We start from the raw sequence: 13,415 nt of genomic DNA on the forward strand, positions 1-13,415 counted from the left end.
GCTTTTAAGGCTACAATGTAAAAATCTGGGCTCTGGTTTTGATATATGCACAGTTCTTAGATTCTGTTCATGGCAGAGCCCTACTTAAACATTTGCTATAAATTAATTATACGAAAATGTAGAACTCTATTATTTTTTGTGTTGTTGTTACAAATTTAACATTACCAGATTTTAAACAAATACCCGAAACAGACATGCATTGTGAATAGAAGCCTGCTCTGAATTAAAATATGTCCATCTATTTTAATTACAATGGTTTCTGGAAAAGCTTATGATAAGAAATGATCTTGACCTTTTTGAAGAGATGCAGAAATAAAAAAAACTCAATAAAGTTGCAGGCTTTATCTTAAATATTTGGAATAATTGATGCTTTCTGCCTGGAACCATCAAACCCAAATTTCCATAGATCCAGCAAGAGGAAATTTTGACTGTGTAACTTAGTCATGGAAATCTGGCTGTTTTTGATTTTATTATACACATTTATGCATTGTTTTCCCTTTTTCTTTTACTAATGGGACAAGGATATCTGAATTTTCAGGAATAAAAGGCACATCAATGTGACAATCAAGTGGAGAGAACTTTAAGGAAAAAAAGCAGATCATTTTCATGCCAAATAGCAAACATATTCTGCTGCTGGTATTAAAACTTTTATGCTTCTGCTGCATTTAACTCAGCTCCGTCCCAACCATTTTATGTCTCAGTGCTGTTCTTGCAATTATCAGGCTGTTTTTATTCTGTCGTTGAGGATAATTATGAAACAAAGATAATTTGGGCAGAAGAAAACAAAAAGAGAAGGAGAGGACCCTGCTTAGATCTTTTTGAAGCTTTTTCTAAAATCCATAATAGGGAAATGACAGATAAGTGTATACTGGGGATCACAGTACTACACTCAGAAATATGAACTCCTTCCATCTCTGTCTGAGGGAAGATTCCCAGCACAACATAGAGGATTGTATGCAACAGAATATGAGAGGGCTGCTATTACGATAAAGCAGCAGGTGATTGAGGTAATTCTCTTGTGTTTGTTTTACAACATGTTCTAAAATCGTCAGGTTTCAGCATTTCCTGAGTAACTGTTTGGAGAGCATCTTGAGGTACATTGTGGTTGCTTTCCATTCCTTCATGGGCTGTTTGCTCTCGGTTTGTATGTCCACCCTGTTTCCACAGTTTTGATTTGTACAGGATTTTCAGTGTAGTGTTCGTGCCCTGCTTGGCTCTGTGAGCATGACAGACATACAGTAACTAATCCTAGCACAGTGAATGCACCTGTCTTTCCTAACAGACACATTATATGGAGTCAAAGCTACTTCTTGGTATGAAAGCGAAAACAGACAGCATTTATTATTATTACTATTCATTATTTACACAGTAACATAGTTTCAGAGGGTAGCCGTGTTAGTCTGGATCTGTAAAAGCGGCAAAGAGTCCTGTGGCACCTTATAGACTAACAGACATATTGGACCTTAAGCTTTCGTGGGTGAACACCCACTTCGTCGGATGCATCCGACGAAGTGGGTATTCACCCACGAAAGCTTAAGGTCCAATATGTCTGTTAGTCGCATCCGACGAAGTGGGTATTCACCCACGAAAGCTTAAGGTCCAATATGTCTGTTAGTCTATAAGGTGCCACAGGACTCTTTGCCGCAGTGACATAGTTGTGGTTCTTTACAGACAAATACAAGAAGACAATGTCCTTACCCTGAAGAGTTAAAAATACAAGAGCCCAATATGCATCGTGCCGAGTGCTCTGGCTTTCAGTGAAGTCAGTGGGAGTTGAGGGTGCGCAGTGCCTTTCAGGACTGAGCCCTTTCTTGGACAATGCCTGGACAAAAGAGGGTGGGAATGGATGTAACAAAACGTACTCTGGACAGCACTGACTGTACTTTGCAGTGGTTGTTCTGACCAGCTCTGATGTCCAATGCATAAATAAGGGGAAATGCAAATTCTGACAAGGGTTCTGGGTTAATCTTTGAACGACTAATGTGTACAACCACAAAGAAAACCCAGACAAACGACGACACCTCCACCACGAGCTCAAAATGCCGCTAGGAATTCAGTGTTACGACTGGCTTCTGCTGTTTTTCCCATCACACTGAAATTCATTATCCCCATCAGCTCCCCCCATGGTTTTTTTTTCCTCAGGAACTGTATTCCAGTGATGACTGCATTAATCCACAGATAATACCCCCTTCTCTTCCATCCCAAGCTCAGTTAATAGCTTTTAAGTTATGCAACATAATTTCCACTACATAATATTTGTAAATGAGATGTGTGTGTTATACTGGAAAAGTCCTAATACCTTCTTCACCACAGTTGGCCTCCATGTACAGCTAATGTTGGCCATTTGTCAGATAATCCATTATCAGGCATGGAAAACTCTTCCCACATTGTGTTCTTGTTTTTCTGTGTAAAGGCAGCGGAGCAGACAAAAAGCAAATCATGCAAGGGCCCCGTAATTGTGTAGCAGAACAATATCCTCTAGCTTCTTAAAACTGTCAGTAATCAGAAAAGACTTGCTTGCAAGGGAAATTAAAGGCACGTACATTTGTTTAGCCAAAATCTTCAAATTATTTACTATGGGGCTATTTTACTCTGAGGCTGTTTTTAAACTAAAACACTTCTGGCAAAGTGCTACTGTCCTTGTTCTCTGGCTCCAATTACGGTGTATGGAAGTCTCTTTAGAAGCTCTTTACGACTTCACTTGCCACCACAGGACTGTAACATACTGTACAAAGACCTTACTTCTTTGTACAGCGTGCTGTAACATCCTGTGCAATTGGATTGTTGCTTAGAGTGAACATTTAAAGATGTCTCCAAACCTATATGTATTCTGCGGGGGAGGTCAATAGGAATTCCTCCACCTCCAAAATTCACCATCGCCCTCAATTCCTATTGTATATCCCCTGTATCAAAGCCACCCACTCTGCCCCGCCCCTATCCCCTGCATGTTGGCACAACCGTACTGTGTTCATTTTACTGTCCCTTCATCATCCCACCTTCATTTATTTGTTACATCCATGTTTGCAGCAAGTTATAGTTCCTGGACCAGTGGTTCTCAATGTGTTTACCGTTGTGGGCCACATATGCAGCTCTCTGTGTTATGTGGGCCACATAACACAAATATACTGCCTGTATGGCCCTGAGAATGTCACATGGGCTGCAGCTGCGTGGTGATTGGGCTGCAGGTTGAGAACCACTGCCCTGGACTGTGAGATCTCTGGGGCAAGGACTGTCTTTTTATCTGTTAGCACAATGCCTAGCATAATGGAGCTCTAATCCCTGACTGAGCCATCTCAAGGCTATCTCAGTACAAATGATAAATAATAACATCGAAGGAGCTACCTAAAAAGCTGGTCTCCAGGAATCCTGTCCCTCCCGTGCCTGGTCAGTAGAACTGCACCAGTTCTGCTCCAGTTTGGGCCCCACAATGGCTGCGGCGGCAGGGGCCCAGAGTTTGCCCTAGAAGGGTGATGATAAAATTCTATAGTAAACGCAGAAAATTTGCACTAATGCAACTTTAAGGTTGAAAATGTCTACACCCAAAAGTTGGGAAATGAAAATAATGCAACTTCCTACAGCAATGTTAACTGACTAACGGGGGCATAATGTGTATAACATGGTGCATATATCTAGAAAGCTATAATTCTTATGAAGAATTCTGGTATGCAAATCTGCATTAGTAGCCAATATTTATATTTACATAAGCAGAACCTCTGTAACACAAAGCTGTGTGGATGAGAAATGTGAATTCATTCTTTCTTGATTGAAATTATTCACCCCAATACTTCCTTTTGTTTCTTTTTAGAAATCACACTCTTTTTTACTCTTTATACATTTCATACTCCGTGTGATACAATTGTCTTCATCACAGAAACTACAGTCCAGATTTTGAGTAAGGTTGAGTCCTGGAAACTCCCATTGATTTCACTGGAAGGTTTGGGAGCATAGTGCTTCTTGGGATCAGTACCTCTGTGCTGCAGGACCAATCACCATTATTTAGGTCACAAAAGGAAATTATCCCAATGCATAGGAAAGATAGAAAGCATGGTAAAAGACCACTCTGGCTTAACCAGATCTTCAACAAACTGAAACTCAAAAAGGAGTCCTACATAAAGTGGAAACTAGGTCAAATTATAAAGGATGAATATTAAAAAAAACAAAACAAAACACAAGCATATAGGGACAAAATTAGCAAGGCCAAGGCACAAAACAAGATTGAACTAGCTATGGAGATAACGGGTAACAAGGAAACATTTTACAGATACATTAGAAGCAAAGTGAAGAGTAAGGACAGGAGAGAAAGACAGTAACAGAAAACGCAGCAATGGCCAAAGCATTAAATGTATTTTTTGTTTCAGTTTTCACTAAAAAGGTTAGAATGGAGGACTAATGTAGTGAACATCAGTATAAATGGGATAGGATCTGAGGCTGCAATAGGGAAAGAACAAGGTAAGAATTATTCAGACAAGTTAGATGTCTTCAAGTTGATAGGGGCTGATAAAATACATCCTAGAATACTTAAGGAATTGGCTGCAGAGATATCTGAACTATTAGCCATTATCTTTGAGGACTCATAGAGGAAGGGAGAGATCCCAGAGGACTGGAAAACTGCAAATATGGTACATATCTATAAAAAGAGGAATAAGGACAGCCCAGGAAATTAAAAACCAGTCAGCTTGACTTTGGAAAGATAATGACGCAAATAATCAAACAATCAATTCGTAAGTACCGAGAAGATAAGAAGGTGACAATCAACATGGATTTGTCATGGACAAATCTTGTCAAACCAACCCAACATCCTTCTTTGATAAGGTGATAAGCCTTGTGGATGGGGGGAAGCAGTAGATGTGATATATCTCAACTTTTTACTAAGGCTATTGATACTGTCTCACATTATCTTCTCCTAAGCAACCTAAGAAAAGATAGCCTACTATAAGGTGGGTGTACAACTGATTGGAAACCATACTCAGAGAGTAGTTATCAGTGGTTCAAAATGAAGCTGGAAAGGGCATATTCAGTGGGGTGCCATGGGGATCTGACCTGGATCCAATTCTATTCAATATCTTTTATAATGATTTGGCTAATGGCATAGAGAGTATACTTAAGTTTGTGAATGATACCAAGCTGGGAGAGGTTGCAAGTGCTTTGGAGGACAGGTTTAGAATTCAAAATAATCTTGACAAACTGGAGAAATGGTCTGAAATAAACAGGATGAAATTCAATAAGGACAAATGCAAAGCACTACACTTAAGAATAATCCATTGTACAAATACAAAATGGTAAATGACTGCCTAGAAAGGAGTACTACAGAAAAGGATCTGGGGTAATAATGGATCACAGACTAAACAGGAGTCAACAATATAACACTGTTTCAAAAAAGCAAACATCATTCTGGGACATATTAGCCGGTGTGTTGTAAACAAGACACCAGAAGTAATTCATAGATTCATAGATATTGAGGTTAGAAGGGACCGTTATGATAGTCTAGTCTGACCTCCTGCACAACTCAGGCCACAGAATCTCACCCACCCACCCCTGCGAATATTGCCAGTACTGAATCTCAATGCACTGTAATCTTTCTGACAAATCTCTCCTCGTTGTGGGTAAGAAACGTTTTTGTGGGTGTGGTTTTTTTTTTTAAATTCATAGCAGTTGGAAAGCTGTCCATAGTTGGAATGTTAGAATAGCCCCAGCAAGAATGGATTAGGGAGCAGAATGCAGTTGAAATAGTCAAGTTGTAAGATAAATGAAATCTATTCCATGGTTCTGTGATTTACCCCATAAATATTTCCATTACATACGTGTACAGTAGCTGCATGTTTGACTCATCAGTAGCTATCTGGCTATACATGCTGCATATACAGGCATTGCTCACTCTACAATTTTTCCAATTTTGTTTTAAATGTGGTTTCCTTAAAAACTTGCTGAATAACCATAGTTGCCTCAGTGTTTGCAATATTACCCACAATCCTCTGTAGTGTGAAATTCACCCATGCGAAGAGGGCCAGCACAAGCCCTATATATTACATAAGCTGTAGGAATATCTAGGGAACAGCTGCTAATAGTGAGAAATAATACAGACACAGTTATATCAGCTATGATAAATATTTATAAGAGAGATAAAACTTTGTGCTTTAGGACATAAGCCAATCACTGATTGCCTGGAAGAAAATATTAGGAAAAAACTTCTCCTATAGGCAGGTTATTTAAAAATTGTCTGTTATGGACTCCTTTGCATGAGCCAATTTGTATTGCCCAGTGTTAGAACAGAACTAAATGGATCATGGATCTGATCTGATATGGCCATTCTTATGTTCCTAACCCTATTTAGTTACCTAAGGCATGGGTTCCTACCTTGGGGGTTGTGACTCTCAGTAGGATCTTGAACAAATGCCAGGGAGTCAGTGCTAACCTAGCCTCACATTACCAAATGGCAGAGGGGGCCTGGCTAGATCCCAGCTAGATAAAAATGGGGTGCTCTGCTAGGGAAAAGATTGAGAATCACTGATCTGAGGCAACTAGCAGGTTTTTTAAATTAATGATTATTGTAGATTGTAATAGTGCCCAGCAGTTCCAGTTATTTCTTTACATCCCCCTTTTTTCAGCTGATCAAATTTTTTCCTCAAACAAATGCCTTGTGAGTTGAAATGTTGTGAATTTTGTAATGGTGAATGTCTCTAGAGAGTGTGAACAAAATTAATGCCACCACTGTGAGCTATGTGAGAACTCCAAAACACTTTCCCTATGTGCTCTAACGAAAATGCTTGTGTTCAAAAAACTAAAAAATGGCTAAAGCTATCACACTTTTTGCTATGGTTTTGTCCAGTCTGTACATTGACCCTATAGATTATGATTGATGAGATGTCAGTAGTAGGGGTGGGAAGGAGTTTGTGCAATGTGTAACCCACAGTGTAAAATTAATCCCATGTAAAATGATGCTACCTTTACAAGGCCACAGAGGAAACATTGCAGGTTTTTAAAAGTTAATTGTTGGAAGACACAGACAACGTGCAGTAGAGAATAAGTGGTTTCATTCTCCAGGGCGTAATAAATGTTGCATCTTGTACAAAAATCATAAATTCTCCCACAGTTGGTGATGTTTAATGAAACTGTATTACAGGTCTCCCAGGTTTCAGGACTCCATCGATTCTTCCACTTTGTGCATGAATGGAAGTCACCCAGCTCAGCACATTAAGCAAGAGTGCCCAGGTGATTATAAGGTTCTTTCGGAGGTTTCTGCACATAGAAGGACTACAGAGGGAATGGAGCTGCGAGCCTCTGGTAGTCTGCATCCTGAAATAGACCTAATGAATAATAGCTTTACAAATTCACTTTCATCATACTTGTTTAATAATGAACATAGCTCCTCCCTGGGTTCATTGTCATTTGGCAGCCCTCAACATTCAGCCAGGCTACAATCAAGCAACCTGAAGAAAAGATGCATCTCTGTTATGCCATCTTCAGCTGAAGGAATCGATATTACAGCTATTATCCGCACGTCGCAAACATCACTGGTCACCTGCGTGAATGGTCTGCGGACTAATTCGGCTGGCATTTCCTCTCATCCTTTGGAGGTCAGTCACCACAGTGCTCAGAAATCTTCTTGTCCTCAGTCTTGCTCTCAGCCTGGGAACCCTTGCAGTCTTCCCTCTCCTTCAGCATGCCTTGTACCTCTTTCCACTGATTGTGACAGAGATGACTGTGATCCGCTACAAATGCAGCAAATAGAGGAAAATGCAAGTCTTAACCTTATGATGAATGGTACTAGTATGCCTCAGCAAGATGCCTCACACAGCAGCCAGAAGGTGAGTTTCTTAAAACAAGAACCGGTCGATGATTATTCCTCTAACACAGATCTCTTTCGGCATCGTCAGGGGCTGCCGCCGCCGCCTTATCATTTACACCAGCAGCTAAGCCAGACTCAAGGGACGTTGCCTCATTTGCACGTCTCCATGTCTCCAAAGTCCCTTCAGCCCAGTGAAGGAGATGAACAAGAGGTCAGCAATGGTACACAGGTCTGTCGGTGGATTGACTGCAATGCCACTTATGACCAACAAGATGGACTGGTCAGACACCTAGAAAAAACACACATTGACCAAAGGAAGGGAGAGGACTTTACTTGCTTCTGGGCAGGCTGTGTCCGTCGGTATAAGCCTTTCAATGCTCGTTACAAATTGCTGATTCATATGAGGGTTCATTCTGGAGAAAAACCAAACAAGTGTATGGTAAGTCTGGAATCTGTTGTTTGAACAGAAACATGCTACTCTGCTCACTCACTGGCTCTCTCTCTTCAATATTATTCAAATATAATTATCATACTTTCCTGTAACTTGGTTTGTTCTAAGGAGATTTGGGGAAGGAACTTAATTTTAAAGGAAATGTTTGAGTAATAAATATTGTAGCTCTTGGAAAAGAGATTCAGTCCCCTTTATATGAAAGCTTAACTTTTAATACAATGGTTTATTTTTTTAATATTCATTAAAGCATTAATAAAATGATGATCAAAGCCAGCAGCAGTCATTTAACGTAAAATAAGGGTCACTGAGCCTCAGGTGACATTTTAAATAAAGAAACATAAAACACATCTAATTAAATTCTTTTCATTCCTCCTTCTCAACAATAACCCATGGAGTTAATAGTGCAACAGTTTGAGATGGTAGTTCAGAAAAGAAAAAGAATCATATTAAGGATTTAAAATGGTTAAAAAATCTGCATATCTTGAGATTTTCTAAGGTTGTTAGGGGTTGGATTTAGGGGGGTTGTTTTGTTTTTTGAACTAGGCAAAATAGAGTGTTCTGAAAAAATAAACCCCTTTGTTCTCCTCTGATCAAGCTATAGTAAACAACATCAGCATTCCAAAAAGGAGGTCTTGAGAACAGCACTGTCTGCTGATCTGCATCCTATGACGATAATGTGGCCAAATTAAAATAGAAGTTAATGGCTTCCATGGAGCTTTCCATATGCAGGGAGCAGCGATAATATAAGACCTTGAATAGACTAGATAAAACTAAGCAAGTTTGACATGAGCTTCCAAACTGAGTCATGAGATTTTCAAAGCTTTCTTTGTGTACTGCTGTAAAAAAAAAAAAAAATCAAAGGAATAATTGCACCAGCAGGTGATGTTACTCAATTTACAAAATTCCCCCCCATTATTGTATTGGTAGCAAAATCTTATTGTGAGAAATACTCATAAGAACGTGAGGACAGGATGAAGTCCATTATGGCTTGTGTGTGTTTATATATCTATATATGTAATTTGGTGCTAGAAATCTCTCAAGGCCTTGTGTCAAGTATTAACGATCGGTTGGAGGAGAGGAAAAGTAATACGCAACATTTTTTGCGTTGCCACAGAATAATGCTATTATCACCTTAACAACTTTTCATTTGCCTTAGATATCTTAATAATGTTATCTTAATATTAGTATTCAATTCAATTAGTATTCCCGAAACCATGTATATGGAATAACAGTGGAAATAATGGAAATAGTGAGGCATCATTATTTAGTTGCTTGAGGTAAAATGGCACATTTTAAGAGTGACAACTGTATGTGTCTAATTTATCAAGCAGGAGTACCTATACAAATAATTACCTTTGGCCTCAGTTTCATAAGTAGCATCAACATCTCTTGTAAAAGCACTGAGGAATTTAAACTCTTTACAGTTATTTTTATTGCCGTAAATGTTAAAAGAGCAATGAAAACCCCTTTCTTATAAATAAAAATGTAATGAAACTGCTAAACCATCTGGATTTCTCAGTGGAACTGGCTTTTTAATCACTTACAAAGAAATGAAAACAATCTCTTCTCTTGATTTCTTTCAGGCTTTTTTAAAGAAAATGATAAAATGGGGAAACTTGGTTAGCTTTTCTATGATGATGAAAGACGCAGTAGAGAGTGCTAGATTTACTCAGGCAGGCGATGGAGACCCTTCTTCATTTTTGCTAAGATGCATATTCGACAGCTATTGTATAGCAGCTTTCTAATGTTACATTCCAGTCAGTGTTTGTATAGGACTCTGTGTATACCACAGAAGTTAGTTCATGTAACACTAAAAATTTTCCCCTTTCAGTCACTTTGTTAGTCTGCATTAAATAATAGGCTATTGACAACATCTCAAGAATTTAGTGTTGTGAAAGGCCCGACGAAAACCTGCATATTGGACATGCTGGAAATATGTATGTACTCTTGGCATGTAAATATATAAAGCTCTGTTTCATTACAGCTGACAGTGTAATCACTCCAGTACTCTGTGTGTCCCAGAGAGAATTAAGAGCATAACATCACACGAGCAGTTAACTCCTTCCATAACCAGAACAAAAATAGTGACTATCAGCAGGTAATAATAATTGAGACCTCGAGTCGTATGCTATAGTAAAACCGGACCTTTGAGGCACATTAAAAATGCATCTTTTCTGCAAGTCTAGCTTCCTGCTGTTGAAATTACTTGATCTAGCAATGCGAGATCTTAAGGCACAGACTCATCTCCTTAAAATTATTATCCTCAAATGGGGATCATTTGCCTGCTGAATTACATTCCATTTTTTAAAAAAGATTTCTTTGTATTTTCTTTGTGCTATGATGTTATGCCATTTTACATTATTGGTTATCTTTTGATGGGGTAATAGTTGTGCAGTTACCCCTGGAAATTAATAAGGCAATTCATTTTGCATCAATTGAGTTCTTAAGTTTTGTTTTGTTATGTTTAGTGGATTGCCCTGTTCAGTAACTTTGCATCTCTTGGTATTTGTAGTGGGGATTTTCTTTCATTGCTTACAATTACCCATTGTATACAATTTTACTTTGTTTTTGAGGGTGCTGATTTTCTTCTTTCTTTTGCCCGTTAAGATTGCTGGCCAAGTAGGTTTTGAGACTGTTTGGGGCAGTTAGCACAAATAGCGCTCAATCCATATAAATAAAAGTTTTCTTCCATGTAAAATTATTAATTTCTTATGACAGGCTTTGCTACTATGCACTGTAATAGACAAAGGAATTTTGGAATTCAAGCCACTTGAGAACAGGAAATACATGAGACATTTTGATTGAAAAGTAAATGGTCCACTAAAACTGCAGTTAATCCTTTTATTATCTTTCCAACAGCAGTTTCCACAATATTTTCATGAGGTAAGCTTCCTCCAGTCCAACTGTAACACTCTCATCATTACAGCTGGTTTAAATTTAGCTAGCATGCTTCTTTCTCTACTACCAATGGTTGAAAGGCAAAACGACATCTGCCGTAGAGGAACTACTGAGATTTTGGGTACTTCTTGTGCTTTCTGTATTTTGTTGCCAAAACCTGTACTCTGAGTATTCTGCTTTCCTATTCAGTTAAATATTCTAATTAAGCTGTGTCTTCTCTTCACTATGTTCCTTGTGTTTGATTTTTCCTTGGGCTCTGCAAGTAGTCTAAAGGAAACTACCTAATCTCTCTGCAATATCCTGTTATGTTTCATACTTAACTCATGTTGTTTTAGTTTTATTAAATTTGGGGTTCATCTGCATTATAATCAAAAATATATCCAACAAAAATAATGATGCAATGTACTTAAGACTTTAACTTTTGAAGATTAATTTCATGCTTTTTTAGATTTGATGTCCCAGACAATTGGAATTTTGATTGTCTGAGACAGCAAAAATTAGCAAGCTTAAATGGTTTTCATTTAAAAAAAAATTCTCATAGCTGCATCTTTTGTAGTCTTTCAGTTCTACTAGCATTTTGGTGTATGGAATAATAGTGATCCCTAAATACTGTAGACTAACCATAAATCCCTGTTTGAGAATGTAAATATATGGCTGCTCGTTTAGTCTTTTTAGGCCTAAGATTGTTTGATTTGGATAAAACCACTACTGGGTAATCTCTTTCAGTCCCTCCTGCATGGTGGCAACTTCATAAAAAATAGACAACAAGGTTGCCATCACTCTGTGTGTGTGTGTGTGTGTGTGTGTGTGTTTTCAAGGAACCCAATTTTCAAACTTGGGCAACTAAGAGTGAAGAGAAATAAGAAAATCTCTTTTCTACTTATGCAATTTATTTATGTTTATAGAAACTAGGCATCATGAATCGCTGTGCTCCTGTAAACCACCAGTGATAGGTGGCCTGTCTCTCAATCGTTAATATCTCTAGTTCACTTATCTTAGAGAAGCGAACTATGTAGCCTTGTTTTCACTCTTCCTTTCTCTTGTCCAACCCTGTGGTGTCCTACACCTACTTGTCACATCTTGTTCCTTCTTTGATTGCAAGCTCTTTGGAGTAGACACTCTGTTTTATTTTATGTATGTACTGTATGCAGTGTACAAGGGGGGGACAAGCAGGGGCATGACCCCAACCCCCAATATTTGGCAGGGACACAGAATTCTTCCTTCCGCGGGGCCACAGCAGGGAAAGCGAGCTTCTCTGGCCCAGTGGCTATAGTGGGGATGCACAACATGCCCCACCAAAACTAGCGAAATTTTAAATTCCTGAGCACGCCCTTGGGCCTGGCTGGGGCCTTTGGTTGCAACTATTGTACCAAAAAAACCCCACAACTACTTATGTTGTTAATAAATAGCCCTTTTAATCTAAACATAGTAACTTGTTAATCAGTTCACATGGGTAGGTATTATAATGGCCTCATTACAAATAAGGAAACTGAGGCACAACGAAGTTAAGTGATTTGCCTAAGTGTACCTAAAGAATATGCATCGGGGCAGCATTAGAACTCAAGAGTTCCTGACCGCAGATCTTGTGCTCAGGCCAGTACATCACGTTAGCTAACCATCTACCTCTTTAAAATTGCTACCCGTGTTCTGGTTCTCTGTACAAAGAGCTATATAAATAAGTAACTGTACTACTATGCTTTCTCTCTGTATGTTGTGTGGGTGGTTTAGAATTCCACAGGCCTTTTAAATCTTTAAGCATCAATAGGGCCTGATACATTTGGTAACTAATCAGGGGTTTTAGCTTGATTACTATACCTATGCTGAGTGGGGCATTCTAAGCAGATTCATGCTGCTAGCAGCCAATGGGAAATCTATGATCTCAGTAGCTAGTGAGTAGTTGCCAACAGCAGCCAATGAGCAATCTATTTGGATCAAAATGCAGCAAGGTGTGTTGGGTACTGTAGCCTCTATAGGCTGTGGCTCCAGTCACGTATAGTATAGGGGACGATCCTTCATCAGCAGGGAAATTCTCTACTTGTGCATGCAATTACCTGATTTACACAACTATATGTGCATTGCTGTGTGTGTAGTTTAAGGAAACTCAGATCCACCTCCTTTCTGTAATTCAGTTCCTTCATCTGTAAAATGAAGCTAATGCTGACCTACCTTTAAAGAAGTGTTGTAAGGACTATTTTATTCATGTTTGTAATGCGTTTCCAGATCTCTGAATGGAGGGTGTTGTGGGAGCACAGAACAATAATGCACAGATGCCAGCGATAG

At 38.9% G+C, this 13,415-nt stretch overlaps 1 protein-coding gene across 2 annotated transcripts in view; it reads left to right on the top strand.

Annotated features, from left to right (window-relative positions):
• GLIS1 (GLIS family zinc finger 1) overlaps positions 1-13,415 on the top strand; it is a 258,681-nt gene that overhangs the window by 120,372 nt on the left and 124,894 nt on the right. For both annotated transcript variants that reach the window (XM_084637848.1, XM_084637849.1), the window contains one exon: positions 7,121-8,225. In XM_084637848.1, coding sequence (XP_084493974.1) covers positions 7,121-8,225 — 1,105 coding nt within the window. The remainder of the gene's footprint in view (positions 1-7,120; positions 8,226-13,415) is intronic.

The sequence above is a fragment of the Lepidochelys olivacea genome, assembly GCF_965140295.1.
Source record: "Lepidochelys olivacea isolate rLepOli2 genome assembly, chromosome: 8".
Taxonomy (NCBI): domain Eukaryota; kingdom Metazoa; phylum Chordata; order Testudines; family Cheloniidae; genus Lepidochelys; species Lepidochelys olivacea.